The sequence below is a fragment of the Solenopsis invicta genome, chromosome 5, assembly GCF_016802725.1.
Source record: "Solenopsis invicta isolate M01_SB chromosome 5, UNIL_Sinv_3.0, whole genome shotgun sequence".
In the NCBI taxonomy this organism is placed as follows: Eukaryota; Metazoa; Arthropoda; class Insecta; order Hymenoptera; family Formicidae; genus Solenopsis; species Solenopsis invicta.
The window spans coordinates 11,567,187-11,591,087 of record NC_052668.1 but is presented as its reverse complement, the minus strand read 5'-3'; the positions used below and the strand labels follow the sequence as shown (position 1 = coordinate 11,591,087).

General features: G+C 30.7%; 2 protein-coding genes across 2 annotated transcripts; both read right to left on the bottom strand.

Moving 5' to 3' along the window:
* Nucleotides 1-1,824: 1,824 nt before the first annotated feature.
* LOC113004098 (putative gustatory receptor 28a) lies at nucleotides 1,825-4,997 on the bottom strand. The gene is made up of 3 exons (XM_039449933.1): nucleotides 2,323-4,997; nucleotides 2,059-2,145; nucleotides 1,825-1,991 (listed from the first exon to the last, which is right to left on the bottom strand). The coding sequence occupies exons 1-3, from the start codon at nucleotides 3,367-3,369 to the stop codon at nucleotides 1,884-1,886; spliced, it is 1,242 nt and encodes a 413-aa protein (XP_039305867.1). The 5' UTR covers nucleotides 3,370-4,997; the 3' UTR covers nucleotides 1,825-1,883.
* On the bottom strand, nucleotides 4,990-6,642 carry LOC120357926. Its single transcript, XM_039449934.1, has 4 exons — nucleotides 5,700-6,642; nucleotides 5,443-5,582; nucleotides 5,207-5,293; nucleotides 4,990-5,129 (listed from the first exon to the last, which is right to left on the bottom strand). The coding sequence occupies exons 1-4, from the start codon at nucleotides 6,514-6,516 to the stop codon at nucleotides 5,061-5,063; spliced, it is 1,113 nt and encodes a 370-aa protein (XP_039305868.1). The 5' UTR covers nucleotides 6,517-6,642; the 3' UTR covers nucleotides 4,990-5,060.
* Between the last annotated feature and the right edge of the window lie 17,259 nt (nucleotides 6,643-23,901).

Below are 23,901 nucleotides of genomic sequence, written 5' to 3'. Positions count from 1 at the left end.
AGATATCCTCAGCGTGGATCAATTTAGATAGCTTTTCATACGAATTGAGAGATAGTTACGAAGAGACATTCATTATATTCTGGAACACGCGCATTCGAGAACCGCTTAAAATGTATGTAACGACGGCGATGAAATTACCGAGTATGTAAAAGCAGTTACGCTCAAGAGTCTTAGATATGTTTTTAAATTTGATCGTTCCAGTAACATTAATCTCATACAATACTACTAGCTCATAAATCCAAAGAACACAAAAAATGATAGTTGAGGAAATATAACGTAGTTTGGATGTCTCGAAGATCGAACCGTTGATATTGTACGGAAATAATCCGTGAACGCTGCAGAAAGTAAAGTATGGAGACATCAACGATTGAAAATCCGTAGCTTAAAGAGCTGCCTCTTTTTGCACACCTTATACATGATACAATTCCAGAAATTGATTAACAAACTCAGCATTATCATTGAAATACAATGATCTATATCATGGATTACAATCCAAAATTTATTAATCTTTATACTTTAATATTAGCATAAGTATCATTGCGAGAGCTTTCTTGTGAGTCTATATATTATTAATTCTATTAAAGATCTATATATCGCGTAAACCGACATAGACTTTTCGTTGATCTGCACTTAAAGAGTTTTAAATTAAAACTGCGAAGGATTACTATACCTTGAGACACTGGTGTTATTTGTTTGTAGCAAGTAACCATAGTGTTCTTCGATCGACATTTATTATGTCTTTGTAATGTTTGTATGTACAATTAAAAACTTATTTTAATATTAAATTTATAGCGCGTGAATCATTATCAACCATAATTACAATAAAAAATTATATTAAGAGGAAATATAAAAATAAAACAATGTTAAAAAAAATATCTGCACTACCTTGAATGGATAAAGAAGTAGAATGTAATTGATATCAGTTATGCACCTATCAAATTATAGTTGCATATATAAAACGAAAAACATTGTTTGCACAATATATATATTATACATCCATATTATACATGTATACAATACGGATCGGTGCCCAATAACAATTATCCAATCAATAACAATTATCTGATTTTAATATACAAATTTATGTTCCGAATTTGATATCTCCATATCTTTTATTAAATAAACTATCTAAGATAATCATTTACACACTAAATAAATAATGGTATAATTTTCTTTTTTTTTAAGAAAAATTATATTAAATTTACATCAAATGAGTAGAATAACTCTATCAAAATTTTTGTCTTATATTCCAATTTAAATTATATAAACGTTATTGCGTGTAAATTTGTTATACATCTAAAATATTATTAAAACTCTCTATATATATTCTAAAAAATATTGATATTATTCCGAAGCGTGCATAATTAACAAACATAATATTGTGAAATGAACCAAGCTATAATGCAAGACAATTTCATTACCTAAATTGAAATTAGTCGATGTTTTATCCTGATTAATAAAATTAATAACAGTTATGACATAAGTTACAGTTAAACTTAAAAAGACCGTTTCTCGTTTATTAATAATGACATAGAAATAGAATAAAAACAGATACAATTCTTTTAATTATGAAAATACACGAATAAAGTGTTGTTTAAACAAAATAAAAAAACAATAAATATATCAATATATTATATAATATGTATTCAGTTATTTCACAAAAAATTTTTTATAAATATAATTTTTGCGAATGTATATGTGCTTAAAACCTCATAGTAATACTATTCACCAATTTTTCATGGTAAATATTATAATATTTAGAATATTACCAATATTACTAAATACTATTATACAATATAATAATATAATAATTAAATATTTTAATAAAAATAACTTTTACTATTAAAATAAATATTTATCATTCAATTATATGACCCTTTATTTCATTGAGTTATTTGTGTAACATTTAAGATAACTTCTTTATTGCAAAATTGTGGCATAGTTAAAAATTGCATCAAGATTATTAAATATGTACTGATGTTCCCCACAATCTGAAATAAAATCCGAAAACTGAATATATCACTTTTATTACATAAAGGTAGACATTTGTTAGCTTACTGTAGTGAGAAGCGTCGCGTCCACATTGAGACCCATCGCAGCGAATCTAATTTCACGATGCATAATTTGCATGGAAAATAAGTGCAACTGTAAAGTCAAATCATAAATTAATTAATAACGAAATAAGAAGATATAATAACTAAACCATCAGATTAAATTTAATGTATAAAAAAATTACGTTAATGGTATTTGCATATTGTACATATTTATTACATATGTTTGATATATTTATAGAAATATACAAATGAAGTTATATTGCATTACCTCGGCTTTAATTTCATTATTGCTTACGCTGTTAAGCACATCATGAACGGTAGTGGCGATCCGCACAGCCTGATCTTTGCCAGTTTCACAGGCCCACACTATCAACGCTATTTTTATAAAATAATACGTTATGGATATCGTCAAGAATGTAGCATACAAGCTGTCGTCTATATTGATCAGGATTGTGCCGTCTTGCCAATACAATATATGAAAGTAGAGATGGAAAGTGATCTCGCCGAAAGTTATAATTATGGTAGCGAGAAGCTGTAAACTGAAAATTATATTCAACATTTGCACTGTATTACTGATCGTCAGATGCTGCCTTTTCAAAGCTCTTAGTTCGATCAGCAAGAATGGACTTCTATGCTTGTACATCGGATCGAGATGATACACCTCATTTTCTATCATGAGCTCCCGCATATGTTCCAGATTATCATTAATTCTCTTTAAACAGGCCTTTAGTACACAAACGCAATTCATATACAACATATCCATCTGAAATATCAGAAGGTAAACGTACATTAAGAAAAACTGGAGTACAATATGGATGTCCATTGAGAAATATATCGCCCCTGAAACTATAAAGATGGAACCTAAGACGTCCTTGGCGTGGATTAGTTTGGAAAGTTTATGATATGACTCTGGAGGTAATTTCGAAGAGATCTCCATTATCGTTTGGAGCAAACGCATTCGTGGACCGCTCAAAATGTATGTCACAACCGCTATAAAACTACTTAGTATGTAAAAGCAATTACGCTCAATAATCCTGGGTACGCCTTTGAACTTCGTGATTCCATAAATGTTGATCATACAGAAAACGGTTAAGAATCCAATGAAGCAAACACATATAGCGATGGTTGAAATAACGTAACGTGGTTTGGAAGTCTTGAAGACCGAAGCGTCGATCTTATATGGAAATATTCCGAGAATTTGGCAAAAGATGAAACACGGACACATCAACGATTCGAAATCCGTGGCACAAAAAAATCGCCATTTTTTTCGCATTTTGTCAATGGCTCGTGTTTGTAATTTTGAGGAACCAAACATTATTAGTGGAGAATCGTGAAAGACCTAAGAATGATTAATCACTTGACAGATGCACTTTATTGTTAAATAAAATGTGATTGCGAAAACTTCATTCTTAACATAACATTAGAAACTTTTTCTTTTTGGAAATGTAATATCGATACAGTCCCTTTATTGTCGATCTACTCGCATTGAATTTAAACTTAATACTGCAAAAAGTTTTCGTGAGTAAGGACTCAAAGAATTACTTGTTAGTTGTGTAGTAACCATGACACTCTTCGATCAACATTTATCATTAGAATGAAGAATATAAAAAGAAATGGTGTGTAATTTTTGTAATATGTATGAACCATGTACGCGTACACGAAGCAAAAGACCACATAGTGTCCACGTGGATAAGTCTTTCCCAGGATCAATTAATAAAAATTGATCGTTCTTAAACTTTATATTTTGACATATTCGAAGTTTTTATATTCTTTTAACTTTATTTTTTTGATCTCACATAAACAAATTAATATTAAATAATACAACATGTATACACGAATATATAATTTATGATACAAAAATATTGACACCTTTTTTTCTCTAATATTAAAGGTATTAAAATTTTCCACTGATACAGAATGTTATTATTGATATTTATTTTCTGATTTTAATTTAGACTCGACAATTATGAATTATAAATCTTTTTCGTATTTATTAAAATGTAATAAATAAAAGTTTGTACGACCGCGTGATTGCATAAATGTTGTATGTATAAATACTTTTAAAATTATGCTAAAGTTTTGAGAAATACTTATGTTATTATAAAAGACATGTAACAAATGTGTCATTATAAAAGATTGGATTATAATGCAAGGACAATGCTATAATTTCGCTTAGACTTAATATATATTTAACTGATGACTAAAAATGACATATTTAGTTAGACGAAGTGACGAGTATTGCTTACTCTAAAATGAAATACATTTCTTCATTACAGAATTTTTAGAAATGACGTTAAAAACATTAAAAACAATTTACTATTGTTGGTACATATTTAATATCATCTTTTTCAAAACTGGAACTTAATAAAATAAAATTTGGTGAACAGATTCAAGTTAAAGATAATGATTATTTCTCACTCGTGTTGTAAGTTAAACAATACAATCAACATGTATGTAAGATGTAAATAAGTTTTTCAAATATTATGTCTCTAGACATGTAAATATCTCTATAAACAAAATATTCTAGGTGGAACTAACAATATTCTACTTATAATGTTAAAAATATTAAATATTTAAAAAATTTTTTTTATATTAGTCAATCATGTACCTTTTTATTAACTAAATTAAATCTGAAAAATATGTAATTAAATGATCAAATATACCTTCAAAAGTTTCGAAACATTAAAAATAAAAATGTCTTATAGTAATTATCAGCTATTTTGTATTGGCGTCATTAAAAACGGATTAGTGAATAATTCCATAAGCAATTTATGAATTCGTCACGTAATAATGAAGATAGTAGGGGTAAGTCGTACTGTCAACTGTAACCATAATACCTTTTATCCTGCATGTACAAAGTGAAGAAAAGTATAAAAATTAAATATGGAAATATTTTTACTTACAAAAATAAAAATAGAAATATTTAGTATTTCAATTATTTAAATATTTTTGTTTATTTGATCAGGTATCTTTTTACTAGCTTACTATATTTAAATGAATTGTAGGTTACTCATTGCAAGATATGTACAGGAATTGTATCAAGATTACTAAGTGCGTAGTAATGCCGCGCATCATCTTAAAAACAAGATAAGAAAATAAGTTAATGGTATTTACATTCATAATGAACTAAAGGCAAATAATCGTTCACTTACAGCAGTGAGAAGTGCTACGTCCATATTAAACCATTTTGCAGAGAACACATTTTTATGATGCATTAATTGTAGAGAAAATAGCTGCAACTGTAACACATAAAAAACTTTATCAATTTTAAATTGAGAAAAAATTATAAATCTAATAAAAAAATAATTAAAAATTGCTTTGACATACGTAATACATAATCATAAAAATATACAAAATGTGCGAACTAAGTTCTAATTTTTTAATTTACCTCGTGTTTTATTTCCTTATCGCTGGTGCTGTTTAGCACGCTATGGACGGTAGTGTTGATAGCTGCTGCTTGATTTTTGCCGGTTTCGCAAGTCCATATTAACAATCCCATTTTTAAAGAAGAACGTGTCATAGTTAATACTAAAAACATATCATAAATCTGGACGTTTATCAAATTATTTTCTGCGTAAAGCATGCCAATTTTCCAACGCATTACGTAGAAGTACAATGAGAAAGTGGTTCCAATAAAAATCTTACTCATGTTAGCAATAAGTTGCACACTAAAAATCTTATTTAGCACTTGTACTGTGTCACTGACTGCTAAATGTTGTTTCTTCAAAGCTTTGAGTTCCATGAGCATCAACGAATTTCTCCCATTATAATAGATGCTTCTAAAGCTATATGACTCATCATTCGTTACTGGTGCCTCTAAATTTATTAGATTGTCATTTATTTGTTTGAAACAGGCTTTTAATACAAAAACACAATTCATGTATAACATATCCATTTGAAACGAGAACAGGATGTTATATAGGACGAATATCTTCGATAAAAAGTTTTCTGGTAAGTTGCAGAAAATTATCGACGCTTCCACGAATATATAGACTAAGCCAAAAATGTCCTTGGTATGAATAAGTCTAGATAGATTTTGGTATGTTTCCAAGGGCAATCTTAAAGAGAGTTCCAATATGGTTTGAATTAAATGCATTCTCGGTTTATTTAAAATGAATGTGACAACCTGCATGAAACCGCCGGAAACAAGCAACCAGTTGTCGTGCAATTTTTTGGTTATCGGTACGTTTGTATACTCAACTTCTTTAGAAAAATTGAGTACATATAAAGCTATTAGTGTGCAAACGCTAATGACGCTGGCAATAATGATCGATAAAACGTAGCATATTTTGCAAATTTTGATGTTTAAAGCATTGATCTTATATGAAAACATGCCCAGAATACGACAAATAGTGAAGCAAGGATACATTAACGATTCAAAATTCGTGGCTCGAAATAGCTGCCATATATTTCCTTTCTTTTTGCCTTTGGATTCTTGGAGCTTCGACGATGACTTAAACATATTTTTTGAAGTATAATAAGAAAACAATAATTGTATTTATAGATAAATTACTTTATCAATACACTTTTTAATGTTTACACGATATTCTCCTCTATACACAATTTATGATTTTTACAGTAAATGCTTAAAACTGTCTACACTATCTACTCCTGGAGAGTTTAATTTTAAAACTGTTAAAAATTTTTTTATTGAACAGCAAGACAAAACTAATGTATATGTTAGTCATTAAGTAATGGCTTTTTGCTTGGAAACGTGTATTAAAATAATTATGTATAATTGTTGTGTTGAATAATTGCGCATCTACGTTATGTTCGAAGCGAATAAACGTTATCAAGATATTTTATAACTTTCCATTAAATTCATTCATTTATAAATATAAATATAAAGTTATATATAACATATTATCTTATAAAATGTAATAAAAATAAGAGCCTCAGCAATTATTGAACGTGAATGTGTTGGGGAATAAAACAGAAAATATAACCCAATTAATTTTGCACTATATTTACATCTGTCGATTTATACAATTCGCATGCTACGATCGGATTCGGGTCAGTTGTACAAAATACTTCAACAGGTTACAATAAATAAATACAATAAGACTTCCAACCTGTGTTATGCGTAGAGATAAAGAGAGAGAGAGAGAGAGAGAGAGAGAAAGAGAGAGGAGGAAGAAAGACAGCAAAAAAAAAATAAAAGAAAAAAGATAAGAGTTGACGTAGAAATTTGCTGTAATACAGAACAATCTTCAGACATCTGCTCCAATCACAATCTTTCGAACCGCTCAGTCATTCACCATGTACAGTACATAATCGTCGTGGAGTTGTTCCCCTAGCCATCAACTTCTCGGTTCTTCGTGTAGCACAACTTTGATATATCTCGGCCTCCAGTATTGAATTTTCAGGATGGTTTCTGACACGGCCAATCATCTTTCTCTTTTCAAAATTGTAGTATAACTATACCGCATTACACTATAATATTTATAATACATACAATCTTTACATACAACGTTTGGTTACATTATCTAACAGATACGTTATCTATCAGGTTCTTCATACTAACTTTCGACACAAAACGTATTAGAAGAGATCATTTTAACAGAAGTAATCGTTTTAGTAAAAGTGATCATTTTCTGCAAGATATCTTATAGAAAAGTTATCTACAAGTGAAGAAATTGGTATGGAAAAAAGTTCTTTTGAGAACCGTTTGTCTTTGCTTTTTTTTTTTAAATCGTAATACAACACAAAAAAGTTTTTTTTTTTTATTATTCATTACTTATTTATTCATGCCTATGGGTACAATTATTTTTTTTATTAACAATTATTGTTCTTATAAATATAATTTTATAGTTCCACATCTAAATCTGATGGGATTACGAATGAAGTATGGAAATATGAGGGAAAAGAAATAAGGGAATGGCTGTGGGAGATATGTAATAGAGTGTGGAAGGGAGAGGGATGGCCGGAAGATTGGAGAGAAGGGATAGTGGTACCGATAGTGAAAAAGGGAGAGGGGGAAAAGGTAGAAGACTATAGGGGGGTTACGTTTACGCAAACGGCGTATAAAGTGTATGCGGCGGTTTTGGCGGAGAGATTGAGGGAAGAAGTGGAAAATAAAGGGATATTACCACCGAGTCAAACGGGGTTTAGGAGAGGGGTAGGAACGATAGACCACATATACATGTTAAATTATTTAATAAATAAGAAAATAGCGGAAGCAAAAGGCAAAATAGTAATTATGTTTGTGGATATGAAAGCAGCGTTTGACTCGGTGGATAGGGAGATACTGGTACAGACAATGAGGAGGAAGGGAGTGAGAGAGAGTCTGGTGGTGAGGTGTGAGAAAGTTTTGGAGGAGACAATAAGTAGAATAAAGGTGGGGAAAAGGGAGGGGGGAGACTTTTGGACAAATAGAGGAGTGAGACAGGGATGTCCGTTGAGCCCATGCATGTTCACACTACTGCTAGCGGATTTGGATGAGGAATTGGAGAAGGGGGGGGGAGGAGTAAAGGTGAAGGGAAGAAAAATTTATTCCTTGACGTATGCGGATGATGTGGCGGTGATGGCAGAGGATGAAGCAGGGATGAAAGGCTTAATAAAAACATTAGAAGGATATGTAGAACAGAAAAGATTAGAAGTAAATGTGGAGAAGACAAAAGTGATGAGGTGTAGAAGAGGGGGTGGGAGACAGAAAAAGATAATATGGAAATGGAAAGGAAATGAAATAGAGGAAGTGAAAAGGTATAAATATCTGGGCTACATGATGATGGCAAATGGGGGACAGAAAGAACATATAGAGGAGAGAGTCAAAAAAGGAGGTGATGAGAGAAGTATGGGGAATAGGAAAGAGGAAATTCGGAAAGGACTGGGCTAGAAGGATGTGGTTATTTGATAGGTTGGTGTGGACGGTGGTTAGCTATGGGGCAGAAATTTGGGGGTGGAAAGAAAGGGAAAGGGTAGAGAGGATACAGGACAGGTATTTGAAATGGCTAATAGGGGTGGGAAGGTACACACCGGGGTACATGGTAAGGGAGGAGATGCAGAGGGAAAAATTAAGGGGAAGGGCAGGAATGAGGGCATGGAGTTATGAAAAGAAACTGGGAGAAGGAGGAGGGGAGAAGTTGGCAAGGTTGTGTTGAGAAGAGATAAGAGGTAGAGCGAAGGAGGGAGAGGTGATAGGAAAATGGGAGGAAGAAAGAAGAGGTTTCTATGAAGAAAAGAGCTGGAATATCAAGGAGATAGAAAAGTTGAGGGAGGGTTAAGGGGGGAAGAGGTGGTAGCAAGAGAGAGGAGGCGGCAAGAAGAGGAAAGGTGGGAAAAAATTAGGAGCTCGAAGTTCAACAGATGGTATAACAGAGTGAAGGGAAAGGGAGTGCCGGAGTACTTGAAGAGGGATTGGAAAGAGGAAAGATGGAAAAGGATTGCGAGGTTTAGGTTAGGAGATGGTAGATACTGGGGGAGATGGTAGATACTGACAAGAGGAGGTAGATACTGGGAAGAGAAAGAGAAAAGAAAGTGTAGGATATGTGAATGGGGAGAGGAAACGTGAGAGCATATATGGGAGGAATGCACGGATTGGGGGACGGAAAAGGGATGGCAGGAGATGGTAGGAGAGGTTTTAGGTGAGAAGGAGGAGGGAGAGGTTTGGATGAAAAAACTGGAGGAGATGCGGGAGGGAGGAGGGTAGCTGGGTATGAATGAGAGTGTGGAAGGAAGAGAGGAAAGTGTGGAAGAAAGCAGCGGAAACGGAGGTCCAAAGAATGAGTGTGGAGGTATGAATGGATGAGTGATTTTTCTCTCTCTCTCTCTCTCTCTCTCTCTCTCTCTCTCTCTCTCTCTCTCTCTCTCTCGTGCGTTGTAAAAGAAGCAAGGAATAAAAAAGGTTGCAACTATGTAAGCGGAGCGGAAGTCCGCAATGTACTCCGCAAGGAATAAAGTACCTACTACTAGTTCCACATCTAATATTTCTGAACGCAGCTCTCTAGAGTGACAATCAACTTGTAAAAGAAATATTTCAATATAAAAATGACACTTAAGAAGCCATATTAACAAAATTCCATGTTATGCATTATTTAATTTTGCACAACTCGAAATGTGTACGGCCGAATAAAAAGTTAAATAACAAAAAAACAGTTGTACATACATTTGTGTGATAATAGTTTAAAATTAGTTAGCTCAAGTTCAAAAACAATGAGGAAGTGTAAGTAATTAAGTTCTAAAATGTATCTTAAAAAAGTTATGAAGTGCTCAAAAGTAAGAATGCTTTATAATAATTACAAACTGGAGACAATAAGGGTAGCTGTAAAGTCTACTGTCGCCATAGTTTCCTCATTTCTCTATGAGTACATAGTGAAAAAAAGTATGGAAATTTATCATGGGAATATTTTTACTTACGATGATAAAAATAGAAACAATAAAAATTTCAATTATTTTAATATTTCTTTTTAATTTGATTAGATATCTTACTAATAAGCTTATATCTAAATTAATTGTGGGTTACTAAAGTTTAATTGCAAGGAAACAAGAATTGTATCAAAATTACTAAGTGCCTTGTAATGCCGCCGAGTATCTTAAAAACAAGATCAGAAAATTAAGTTAAATGTATTTACATTCATTAACTAGAAACAAATATTCGATCACTTACAGCAGTGAGAAGTGTTACGTCCATATTAAAGAATTTTGCAGAGAAAACATTTTTATGTTGCACTAATTGCAGAGCAAATAACTGCAGCTGTAACATATAAAAAAATTATTAATTTAGAATTCAGAAAGTAGTAATAAATATAATAAAACAATATATTAAAAATTATATTGACGTACATACGTAGGTCATAATTAGAAAAAATATAAAGTCTAAAATGCGCAAACTAAAAATAAGTTGTAATTTTCTAATCTACCTCGTGTTTTATTTGTTTATTGCTAGTGCAGTTTAGCACGCTGTGAACGGTAGTGTTGATATTTGCAGCTTGATTGTTTCCGATTTCGCATGCCCATAATAACAATCCCGTTTTTAAAGCACATCGTGTCATAATGAATATTAAAAACAAATTATAACCCTGGACGTTTACACTATTTGACACCATACCAATTTTCCAACGCATTATAAAGGCGTACAACAGAAAAGTGACTTCGGAAAAAGTCCTAGTTATGGTAACAAGAAGTTGCAAACTGGAAATCTTATTTAGCTCTTGCACTGTGTTGCTAATTGCCAAATGTTGCTTCTTCAAAACCTTGAGTTCCGCCAATGAATTTCTTTCATTATAATAGGTTTCTTTAAGAATATGTGGCTCACCGTTCATTACTGGTTCTACTAGATTCATCAAATTATCGTTGATTTGCTTGAAACAAGCTTTTAATACAAAAACACAATTCATGTATAACATATCTATTTGAAACATCACCATAACGTTGTATAGTACGAATATCGTTGTTAATTTGGGTTCGAAGCATGCAAATAGTAACCCTTCCACGAATAAATAGGTTGATAAAAAGATGTCTTTGGTATGGATTAATCCAGATAAATTTTGATATGACTCCGAGGGTAATCTTGAAGAGAGTTCTATTATGGTTTGAAATAAATGCATTCGTGATTTACTTAAAATGAATGTGATAACTGACGTAAGACCACCGGAAATGAGAAAGCCGTTTTCTTTCAATTGCCTGGCTATGGATAAGTTTGCGTAATAACTTACATTATCTTTAGAAAAATTGAGTAAGTAGAGAGCGATTAATGTGCAAACACCAAAGATGCAGGTAATAATGGTCGATAAAACATAGCATGGCTTGGAAATTTTGATGTTTAAACCATTGATCTGATATGGAAACAATCCCAGAATACGACAAATAGTGAAGCAAGGATACATCAACGATTTAAAATCCGTGGCTCGAAATAATTGCTGTATATTTCCTTTCTTTTTAACTTTAGACCATTGAAATTTCGGTGATAATCTGAACATGTTTTCTGAAATATAGTAAGAAAATATTCACCGTACTTGTAGATAAATACGTATTAATTACTTTAACAATTTACTTTTTATAGTGTTATTGTTTACAAAATATTCTTTTCCGTACATAATTTATGATTTTTACAATGAATGCTTAAAACATCATAAACGTCTTGCACAATGTATTCCTGGAGAATTCAATTTTTAAACTAATAAGAGCTTATTTATTAAACAGCAAAACAAGCTTCAGGTATATATTAGTCGTAAAGTAACCATGGTTTTCTACTTCAAAACATATATTTAAAAAATTGTGTGCAATTTCTGTGTGGTATACTATAATTCACTATCTAGATTCTAGCGCATCTACATTATGTACAAAGCGAATAAATATCAACATACTTTGTAATCTTTCATTAAATTCACATACATATATAAGTTAATATAATGTTATGTATAATATATGTAAATAATACACGGTAGCGTCTTTTACATGAAAGGACGTAAAAATATACTTGCTGCGAACCGCTACCGCAGCTCTTCATATAACGCTTCATATAATGCTTTTATAAAATGTAACACGAATGAGAAATTCAGCAATTATTGACTGCGAATTCAACAGGGAATGGAAACAGAAACCTAATTAATAATGAAATATCGCTATGTTTACATCTGTCACTTTATACAATTTGAATGCTATAATCGGATTCAGGTTGGATCTATGAGGTACTTTGACGGGTAACAATAAATAAATACAATAAAGCTTTTAATTTGTGTTATGCATAGGGAGAGAGAAAGAGAGAGACAGCGAAAGAGTAAAAGAAAGAAGACGTGAAATAATGCAGAAAATTCGCTGCAGTACAGCACAATCCTCAGACATCCGCTCCAACCACAACCTTTCGAACTGCTCACAATGTAGGGAAATCCGGGGCATAACGAGCATAGTTACTTTAAACTAGTTTTAAACATATTAAAAGTAAATTAAATCACATTGATTTTTTAATAAAATATTTTTTGGAATATCTGTTTTAAGAAAAAACAAGTTTTATTACAGAAGAATAGATTAAAAGAACAAAATTATTGTTTTATTGAAAACGTGCACTAATTCCCAGTTATGCCCAGTTATGCGGGGTATTATAGGGCACCTCATAAAACTTGCTTATTTTTCAAAAATAATGTTCAAAATTCATGATGGTCGATGAAACATAGCATGTCCTGCAAATTTTGATGTTTAAATCATTGATCTGATATGGAAACAATCCCAGAATACGGCAAATAGTGAAGCAAGGGTACATCAACGATTCAATATCCGTTGCTCGAAATGGTTGCCATATATATTCCCTTTTCTTTTACCTTTGGATTCTTGAAACTTCAGTAATGATTTGAACATGTTTTCTGAAGTATAATAAAAGAACAAAAATTGTATCTATATATACAGGGGCGTGCAAAAGTTTCCGGCCAGTGACATTTTGTACTCTAATTTATCAAAAAACAGCCTAACAAAATTTTCATAATTATAGTTTTACTATATTATTTTGTTACCTATATCTTATATTCATATCTAATAATTATTAAAATATCATTAGACTGTTTTTTAATAAATTAGAGTACAAAATGTCACTGGCCGGAAACTTTTGCACGCCACTGCAAATATTATTTACTTTATCAATACACTTAACTGTTAATGTTTACAAGATATTCTTCCGTAAGTAAAACTTATGGTTTTTACAGTGCTTGAAACAGCAAAAACTTTCTGCACTATCAACTCTTTTGAAGAGTTTAATTTTAAAACTGCTAAGACACTTTTATTGAATAGCAAAACAAACTTTAGATATACAGTGTTTCCAAAAGTTCCGGGACGGTGAAATACTTCGAAAACTAAGCATTTTAGAAAAATGTGTTTCAGATAAAAGTTGTAGGATTTCAAAAGATCTATTTACTGATCTTATCAGTTTGACTTTGGATAACGTTGCCAAGTTCAGATCAAAATTACATTAACTTTTTTAAATAGAATACCCTATTTTTAATTCCAGAATCTAATAGCTGATGTCAAGAGCTTTTCAAAACCCTACAAGAAAGTTTATTTTCGTTGAGTACTTTCCGAGTTGTGAGACTTGAAAGCTACAGTGTACTGTAACTTAACGACAATAAACTTATTTATAGCGTTTTGAAAACTTCTCGAAAAAAACTAGAAGAAAATGCAATAAAAGATATAATATTAGAGTATCGGTAGTTCCCCAATTAAAAGGTATCAGTACTTCCCTAATATTCTTTATTTTTTATTGCATTTTCTTGTAGTCGATTTCGAAACCTTTTCAATGTAGAAGATTTGTTGCAATACAGCGCAATCCTCAGAGATCCGCTTCAATCACGATCTCTCTGACGCTCACTATATACTCGTGAAGTTGTTCGTATAGCAATCGTCTTCCCGGTTCTCCGTGTAGAACAACTTCGATATATCTCGGCCTCAGATACAGAATTTTCAGGATAGTTTCTGACACGGCCACTCATTCATGAGAAGAACGTCCATCGGTTCGCTAGACATCTTGCTGTAAAGTCCAACTTGACGACATAAATATCTAGTGATTTGACTTTTAGATTATTTTGCTTGGAACTTCCATTTCGTTAATCACTCTTTTACTCACGTCTCATATCTTTCCTTTTCAAAATCGTAGTGTAAGCATGGCATTACACTATAATCCATTACAAAAGTTAGAACAAAAGAACAAATTTTTATTTTAAACAAAATGAGCAATTTTTTATCATTATAACGTATTTGATAATTTTTTCAAAAGTATAACTTGAAAAGTAATAAATAATTGTACATTTTTCATATTCAATCAAATGTATAAAGGTAATATCAATAAAAACACCAAATGTGTGTGTAAAATAAAATTTTATTACTTAAGAAGAATTAACAGTGAAAATGTTTCGGTTTTGTTTCATAGACAAATCTATTTACTGCTGTTGGATTCATTACGTTTTTTCTTTCAGATTTACTATGTACTATATACACAGAATGAAGAAAAGTATGGAAATTAATTATAAGAATATTTTTATTTACAATGATGAAAATGAAAATATCTAAAATTTTAATTATTTTAATATTTTGTTTATTTGATCAGATATCTTTTTAATTAGTTAACATCTAAATAAATTGTGTGTTATCTATATTTAATTGCAAGGGAACAAGAATTGTATCAAAATTACTAAGTGCGTGATAATGCTGCCAATCATCTTAAAAACAAGATCAGAAAATAAAGTCAAATATATTTATATTCATTAACTAGAAGCAAATATTCGATCACTTACCCCAGTGAGAAGTGCTACGTCCATATTAAAAAATTTTGCAGAGAACATATTTTTATGATGCAATAATTGCAGAGCAAATAACTGCAGCTGTAACAGATAAAAAAATGTATCAATTTAGAATTAAGAAAATAGTAATAAATCTGATGAAACAGTATATTAAAAATTACATTGACATACTTAGGGCATGGTTAAAAAATATCTAGTATAAAATATGCAAACTAACTATAAGTTATAATTTTTTACGCAGGGAATGGAAAGTTACTTTTTAAAAGTAACTCGTTACTGTTACCGTTACATAGAAAGTAACGATTGCTTACTTTTCCGTTACTTTTTTAAATTTCAAAATAAAATTAGATTATGTTAAAAATTTTAATATAATTCTAAACCTACAGTTATAAATAAAACTACAAAAATTATATAAGATTTTCTGGATAAGAATCATACAGGATTTATTAAATCTAAACTCAATAAACTTCTTATTGATATTTTTTTCAAAGGAAGTTAATTATATCACAAGGAGTATTTATGTCATAGAGGTTTGACTTTTGTCTAAATGTTTTACTTTATAAATGCTATGTCCAATGGGAATTGATTAAGATCCACACTGTTTCGTGTTATTTATACTATTTATTTTTTATTTTAAATTGTTGTTACAAGTTCGTAAATATGTAATTCTTGTTATGTATAAAACTTTTGTCTAAACAGCACTGGCACTCGGTAACTGCGATTGACCTTGCTTAAGAGTGTAATCATCCCGAGTCGACGCACTGGTTTCGATTTTGCTTAGCGGTATATTAATCCTGAATTGATCCCGTGAATTTTTGTATATTTAATCACGACTTTGCCTAGGGGCAGCTATCCGAGAGAATGTTTGAGACCGACTGCCCTGAGTCACTACGTATGATATGACAATTGTAAAAGACTCAGACACTACCATGACTTGAACGGAATGAGAGCAGAAAGACTTTCTGCCTATCTCATTTATAGTCTTCGACTTCTTAAGCTTGTGTCCCGATTGGTTTCGATTTACAAAATCCTTGTCTCTATTGGACAATATGGATCTTTAGATCCTAAACGTGGCAAATAAATGCCAGGCAGCTGAGACCGACGGTTGCCACGAGCTCAGGATTAGAGATGCCGATATTCTATTAATAATAGTCATTTATAACTTGGGCCCGATTTTTCATTATCCGGTTTAACTTGTGGTTAAACTTAACCTGATGTCTTATCCAATGAGCTTCACTCATGATAATGCCATAAGTGAAGCTCATTGGTTGAAACACCAGGTTAAGTTTAACTACAAGTTACCCAGATAATGAAAAATCGGGCCTTAGTGTTTTGACAATTGCGACATCGGCGCCGCAGTGTCCGAATGATGTGCTTAAGAGGATGCAGCGCGTCAACACGAAATGAGTGTCAGAGGTCTTTCCAATATCTGAGATTTCCCTTTTTTTGCGCTTGACTCTACTGTGCCGTCCGATTGCATTCTATTCTTTCATATGAATGCATATATGTGTCCGCATGTAGATATATGTGTGTATGTATGTGTGTCGTGCACGATTTATCGCATGTGCGGACCGTATGTAACAGTAATGTAATATAAAAGTAAAACTATAATAAACTTTTACTTTAGTATTACATTTTTGTCGGTATTAATTTATTATTTACTTTTAACAAAAGTTGGTACTCTATTATGTTGTCTTGTAAATGATCTCTTGAATATGATAGTACAGAATTGCCAATACTAAATAGTCTTTCGCCTGATACACTGCTGGGTAACACCGTATTAAATTTAATAACAGCTTTTTTTAATTTGGGAAAATACTTTAATAATTCAATATCACACCTTTTTGATTTTAAAAATTGTTGCGGTTATTTTTCTACTGATACCAGAAGCGGATTTTGTTCGAAAAAAGTGAAAAAAGTCGTCGTGGTCATCACTTAAATATGAGAAAGTTTCGCTGGAGCGAAAGTCTAATAAATCTTTTTAGTAGCGTTAGAATAGTTTTTTTTTCTCTATTCAATCAAATATTTAAATTAAAATTTTGGATATAGTTAACTACCAATTATTAATTTTTTTTTATTTTACTATTTTTAAAACGGTCTTAAATATAACAACGAGCTACGAATATTGATTGATATATAAAGATTGAAAAGTATATCATAAATTAAAAACTAACGATAAACGTAACTGTTAAATTTGTTACCGTTACTAGAAAAATAATAACTACGTTAACATTAAAGTTACAGAAAATAAAAAGTAATGCCGTTACCAAAACGAAGTAACAGTAACGGTAACGGTAACGGCGTTACAAGTAACTCATTAGTTCCCACCCCTGAATTTACCTCGTGTTTTATTTGCTTATTGCTGGTGCTGTTTATCACGCTGTGGATGGTAGTATTGATGTATACAGCTTGATTCTTGGCGGTTTCGCAAGCCCATACTAACAATCCCAGTTTTAAAACAGAACGTGTTATACCGTATATCGTACATATCGTACATCTGGCTGCTTACATTATCTACCAGCATGCTAATTTTCCAACGCATTACAAAATAGTACGTCATAAAAGTGACTTCGGAAAAAATCCTAGTTATGGAATCAAGAAGTTGCAAACTGAAAATCTTATTTAGCACTTGCACTATCTTGCTGATCGCCAAATGTTGCTTCTTCAAATTCTTGAGTTCCACCAATTGATTTCTTTCATTAAAATTGGTTTCTCTAAGAATATGTGGCTCACCATTCGTTACTGGTTCTACTAGATTCATCAAATTATCGTTGATTTGCTTGAAACAAGCTTTTAATACAAAGACAAAATTCATGTATAACATATCCATGTAAAACACGACGTAGGCATTATAAAATCCAAATATTATTGTTACTAAATCGAAAACATTGTTACTAAATTGGAAGTATGTTACTAATGACACTTCCAGGAATAAATAGACAAGAAAAAATATGTCCTTGGCATGGATTAATTTAGACAGATTTTGATATGACTCCAAGGGTAATCTTGAAGAGAATTCTATTATGGTTTGAATTAAACGCATTCGTGGTTTACTTAAAATGAACGTAACAACTGCCGTAAGACCACTGGAAATCAGAAAGCAGTAATGTTTCAATTTCAAGGGTATGAATAACTTTGTGTACGTAAAGTTGAGTATATAGAGAGTGTATAGTGTGCAAACACAAAAGACAAAAGTAATGATGCTTGATAAAACGTAGCATGGTTTCCAAATTTTGATGTTTAAATCATTGATCTGGTATGGAAACAACCCCAGAATACGGCAAACTGTTAAGCAAGGATTCATCAACGATTCGAAATCTGTGGTTTGAAGTAGCTGCCATATATTTCCTTTTTTTTTACCTTTGGATCTTTGGAACTTCAGTAATGGTTTGAACATGTTTTCTGAAGTACACTAAAAAAACGATAATTATGTTTATAAATAAATAAATATTAATTATTTTATCAATACACTTTACTGTTAATATTTACAAGATATTATCTTCTATGCGTAATTTATGGTTTTTACAGTGAATGCTTAAAACATTATAATCTTCCTGCACTGTCTACTCTCTTTTGGAGAGCTTATTTTTAAAACTGTTCTGACACTTTTTATTTAATAGCAAAACAAGCTTCAAGTATATGTTAGTCATAAAGTAACCATGGCTTTCTGCTTCGAAACATATATTAAAATAATTGTATGTAATTGCTGTGTTGTATAATTCACTATCTAGCATCTACATTTTGTGCAAAGCGAATGAATGTTATCAAGATAGAGAAAAAAAAGGTAATATGGCATCCATTTTCATTTTATGAAACGTTGTTAATATTTAATATCTTATTTTAAAACTTGAATGATATTGTAATCACCAAATGTTGTTTAATAAATCCGGGACTTAAAGTAATGGAATATTTATTACGTAGGACGTGATTTATAAAAATGTGACGCATTACATAATAAGAAAGATAAGAAAGCGATCATAATATAGCTAATCCAAAAATAATTTTTCAAAAATTGGTTTAGTTTAAAAAGCATCCAGTATTTTGTTACAAAATTATATATTTAATTTTTTATTATTTAGAATTATCCTGATTAAAAATTTTTATACATTCAAAGACTTTAGAGATGTCATAAGAATTATCATTTTATCTTTGTTTAACATTAAACAACAAACATTAAATGATATCCCTAATGTTTCTGAACATCACCTTTAACTTTAAAATTGATTCATCGAAGAAGAATTTTGATATAATTTTGTTTAAAAAACCATATTAATAAAATCGTTATTGTTTAATGTTATTCAGCATAACTCGAAGCTCATTCAGTCAAATAAAGAGTTAAACAACAAAAATCACCGGAGTGTATGTACATACATTCGTATGATAATATGCTCAAATTTAAAATCAATGAGAAAGTGTTTGGATTAAGTGTTAAAATTTACTTTGAAAAAGTTTGGAAGTGCTCAAAAGTAAAAATGCCTTATACTAATTGTTGGTTATTGTATATTGGCGTATTAAAAAAACACGGGCTACTAATTGCATAATTTTATAAACAATTGTTATAAAATTTGTCATCAAATAACGGAGATAATGGGAACAGCTATAATGTCCACAATAATCATAATACTCCTCTTCTCTTCTATTTCATAATTTCCCATTAAATTCGTATATATAAGTAAATACAAAGTTATATGTTTATAATATAATATATTACGCTCGTATAAAATGTAACAGGAATGACGGACTCAGCAATTATTGGCCGTGAACGCAATAGGAATGTAACAGAAAATATAACTCTATTGATATTGAAATCTCGCTAATTACATGTCGATTTATATTAGAATGCTACGTTCGGATTTGAATCGGTTCTACGGAATACTTTGACAGGTAACAATAAATATGTACAATAAAACTTCCTATGTCATGCGTAGAGAGAGAGAGAGAGAGAGAGAGAGAGAGTAACAGCGAAAAAGTATAAGAAAGAAGACATGAGTTGACGCAGAAAATTCGCTGCACTACAGAGCAATCCTCAGAGATCCGTTCCAATCACGCCTACTCGGACCACTCACCATGTACTCGTCGTAGAGTTGTTCCCGTAGCAATCTACTTCCCGGTTGTCCGTGTAACACGACCTCGATATATCTCGGTCTCGTATACAGAATTTTCAGGATCGTTCCTAGGGGTCGATTATAAAACTTTTTCCTTAGAACGGAAACGTGAAAAGTGAAAAATTTCTTCATTAACTTCAATGATAAAGTTTTTCACTTTTCCGCCCTAGGGAAAAAGTTTCATGATCGACCTTTTGACATAGCTACTCATCCACGGGAAAAATGTTCATTGACTCGTTAAGGATCTTACTATAAAGTCCAGCTCGACGTTCAAAATATCTAGTGGACTGATTTGGAATTATCTCTCTTGGAATTTCCTTTTCTTCTACCTTCGGCGTATTAAATCTTCTATCTTCTAGTCCGATTCCTCTTAAATCAGAAAACCCCCAGAATATACCAATCATTCCTGTACTTACGACTCATCTTTCTCTTTTCAAAATTGTACTAAAATCATACTGCGTTACACCATAATCGTTATATCCCCTAAAAAAGTCTAGAACAAAAAAATAAATTTTTACTTTAATAAAATGTGCAATTTTTTATCAGTATAACTCGTGTATCTGATAATTTTTCTAAAACTCTAACTTGATAATATATATAAATAGTTGCACATTTTAAATACTCAATCAAATGTACAAAGGTAATGCTAATAAAGACACCAGATGTTTGCGTGAAAAATACAATTTAATTATTCAAAAAAAGTTAACAATGTAGACGTTTCGGATCTGTGGCTTGGATTATCAATTTATTGCTATTGGATTCATAACGTCTTCTTTCATATTTACTACGCTAATTAGCAATGCACCTGCTAACTAATGTCCAAATGTGTTCAAAATCGGAACATATGATATTTTAAAAGATTGTTAATACTCCTTATATCTTGATTTTAAATGTACGTGTTGTCTGGGACACTATTTGCCATGGTATTTTTTTAATGTAATGCTTTAATTAAATTAAATGCTATTAATATTTTTATTACTATTTTATCCTCAATGTTAAGTGAAACCGATGCAGACGTAATACTCTTGTCACTGTTGCAAAGATACAATATCACAATCAATTATAAATTAGAAATTTCTTCTCTCCACAAGCTATAATTAATACATTCTATAAATTTATTTTATTAACGTCGAATCTAAATCAAATATACTGAATAAAATATTTTGTAGAAGTATCTATTGGATGTGATAAAATGACAAGTTCTTCTCGCTTCAAAATGTAAAATTCATTATTACAGAAATCTTAAAAAAGACGGAATCTTTTCGATTCAACAATAAAAGGGCACAATTCAGTAGGATATTCTTATTCTTTAAAAATAAAAGTATTCTATATTGATAACGATGATAATATCTCAAAATTATGCGTCTTGTAATTTAAGAATGTTGAATGTCAATACATTATTTCTCGAATCGGCAAAATTACATTTATCAATTAATTTATACGAACTAATGTCTTTTTCAATAAATCATTAGTAAAATAAAAAATTTGTTTTAACTAATATCAATAAATTCTTCTTTATTTATATTTGTGTAACTGTGCACATATATTGTTACATTTATACAAATAAAATGTTCAACTGTCAACAGTAAAGCGACATTTTTTATCTGAAACATATAATTAAGTTAATAATATACATATTGCTACACATTAAAAATTAATTTTATGTAGAATTTACTTACTAATATTTGAATTTATTATTTGTATACAGGGTGAGTCAATTTTTAATGTCGAAACTTTGGGAGCATATAGAAAATTGATAGAGTAATGTCTTGACAACTGTCGATCGCAGTATTTTTCATTAAAAATATATGTCAATTAATTAAAAATTTGTTTCCTTCAATGTAATCTCTAGTTACGTTAACTAACAGATACCTATTCTTCATACTAACTTTTGACACAAAATATATTAAAATTTTAATTCAATTAAGTGACCATTCTCTGGGAGATATCTTACGGAAAATAATAAGAAAAAGTTTTATTAGACTGACAAAATTCAAACACGACAGTAGGAAACCTATATCAATTACAACGGTTCTTCGTGCCTAATAATAATTTTTTAATTTTTGCAGTTTTAAACTCAAACTACGTGCTGCAAATTCGTCAGACTTGACACACAGTCATGAAGCTAAAATAGTAATATTAATTCTATAAGAAATAAATATAATATCTCCTTTCTCCGGAAAAACTGTAAATTACTTTATTGCGAAAAGTAACATCTCAACCAGTGTACGAACCTGGATCTCTTGAATTCCATGCGGGCGTCTTATAAATTCAATTATCAAAATATGTAAACAAGAATGTAAATAAGAATATTTAAACAAAAACAGGCTCGGCAATATTAAAAATATATGCAATAAAAATAGAAGATATGCGAGTCAAACGCAGCAATTGATGCGTCAATAATACAATGTAAATATATTTAGTAAACGCTTAATACATAGCGTAAATGACAGTCGATAATTAATCTTGAACGTGAAGCATCGGACGCGTTTCGACTTTCTTCGAAGTCAATCTCAACTATAGTTGGTAATTAAAAAAATCCATATTCTAATAGCTGTATAACATTGTGGTCATTGAATGATGAAAAATATTGTAAAAAGCTACTCGGATTCGGCACAGGTTGTTATCCGACACAAGAGCGAAAAAAAAGCAATAAGAGGAAGATTAAATTTTATTGGTTTCACAAACCTACATTTTCAGAGAAATATTTAAATTTTTTGTCTCAGCGTCCGCTCTCACAAAAGAAAGGTACGATTATGGACGTGGTTGAGAAGGCATTCTTTTTATTACATCCTGCGGCCGTATTCTTGAAAAATAACGTATACGAAAATACTAGAGAACTCTATAATATATGTAACGTATACTATAGTATTTTCGTATATTTTCGTATACGTTATTTTTCAAGAATACGGCCCGTAAATTCCACTAAAAAAGTCTAAAATTAATTGTAAACATTTTATTAAACAATGACTATATCCATTAAAATTCATTTTTAAAACTATTAACACAAGATTAAGAAATTTAGTTTATAATAATAATTAACATTAATTAATAAAATATTTTTTTTAAATTATTGTTATAAAGTACTCTTCGAGTCATTCAACTTTTATTTAGAACAATTTTTCTATTTTTTATAGTTTCGAAGATATTCGCTTGGAAAAAAGAAAACCGATTTTTTCAAAAAGGTGTTTTACTCTCTAGAACTGAATTTGAATACAAACAAAAAATATTTTTGTGTTACGGATAAACTTCTCTATGTGCACAAAAAAATTTCAAAACTTTTTGAACTTTTGGACTGCCAAACGTTTCTTGTAAGTGAATAATTTCATAAACAATCTAAGAATTCGTCACCTAATAACAGAGATAGAGGTAACTATAACGTCTACTGTAGTAATACATCCCGCTCCTCTATGTATACATCTACACAGTGAAAAAAAGTATGGAAATTAATTTTGGGAATATGTTTACTTACAATGATAAAAATAGAGATATTTAATATTTCATTTATTTTAATACCTTTTT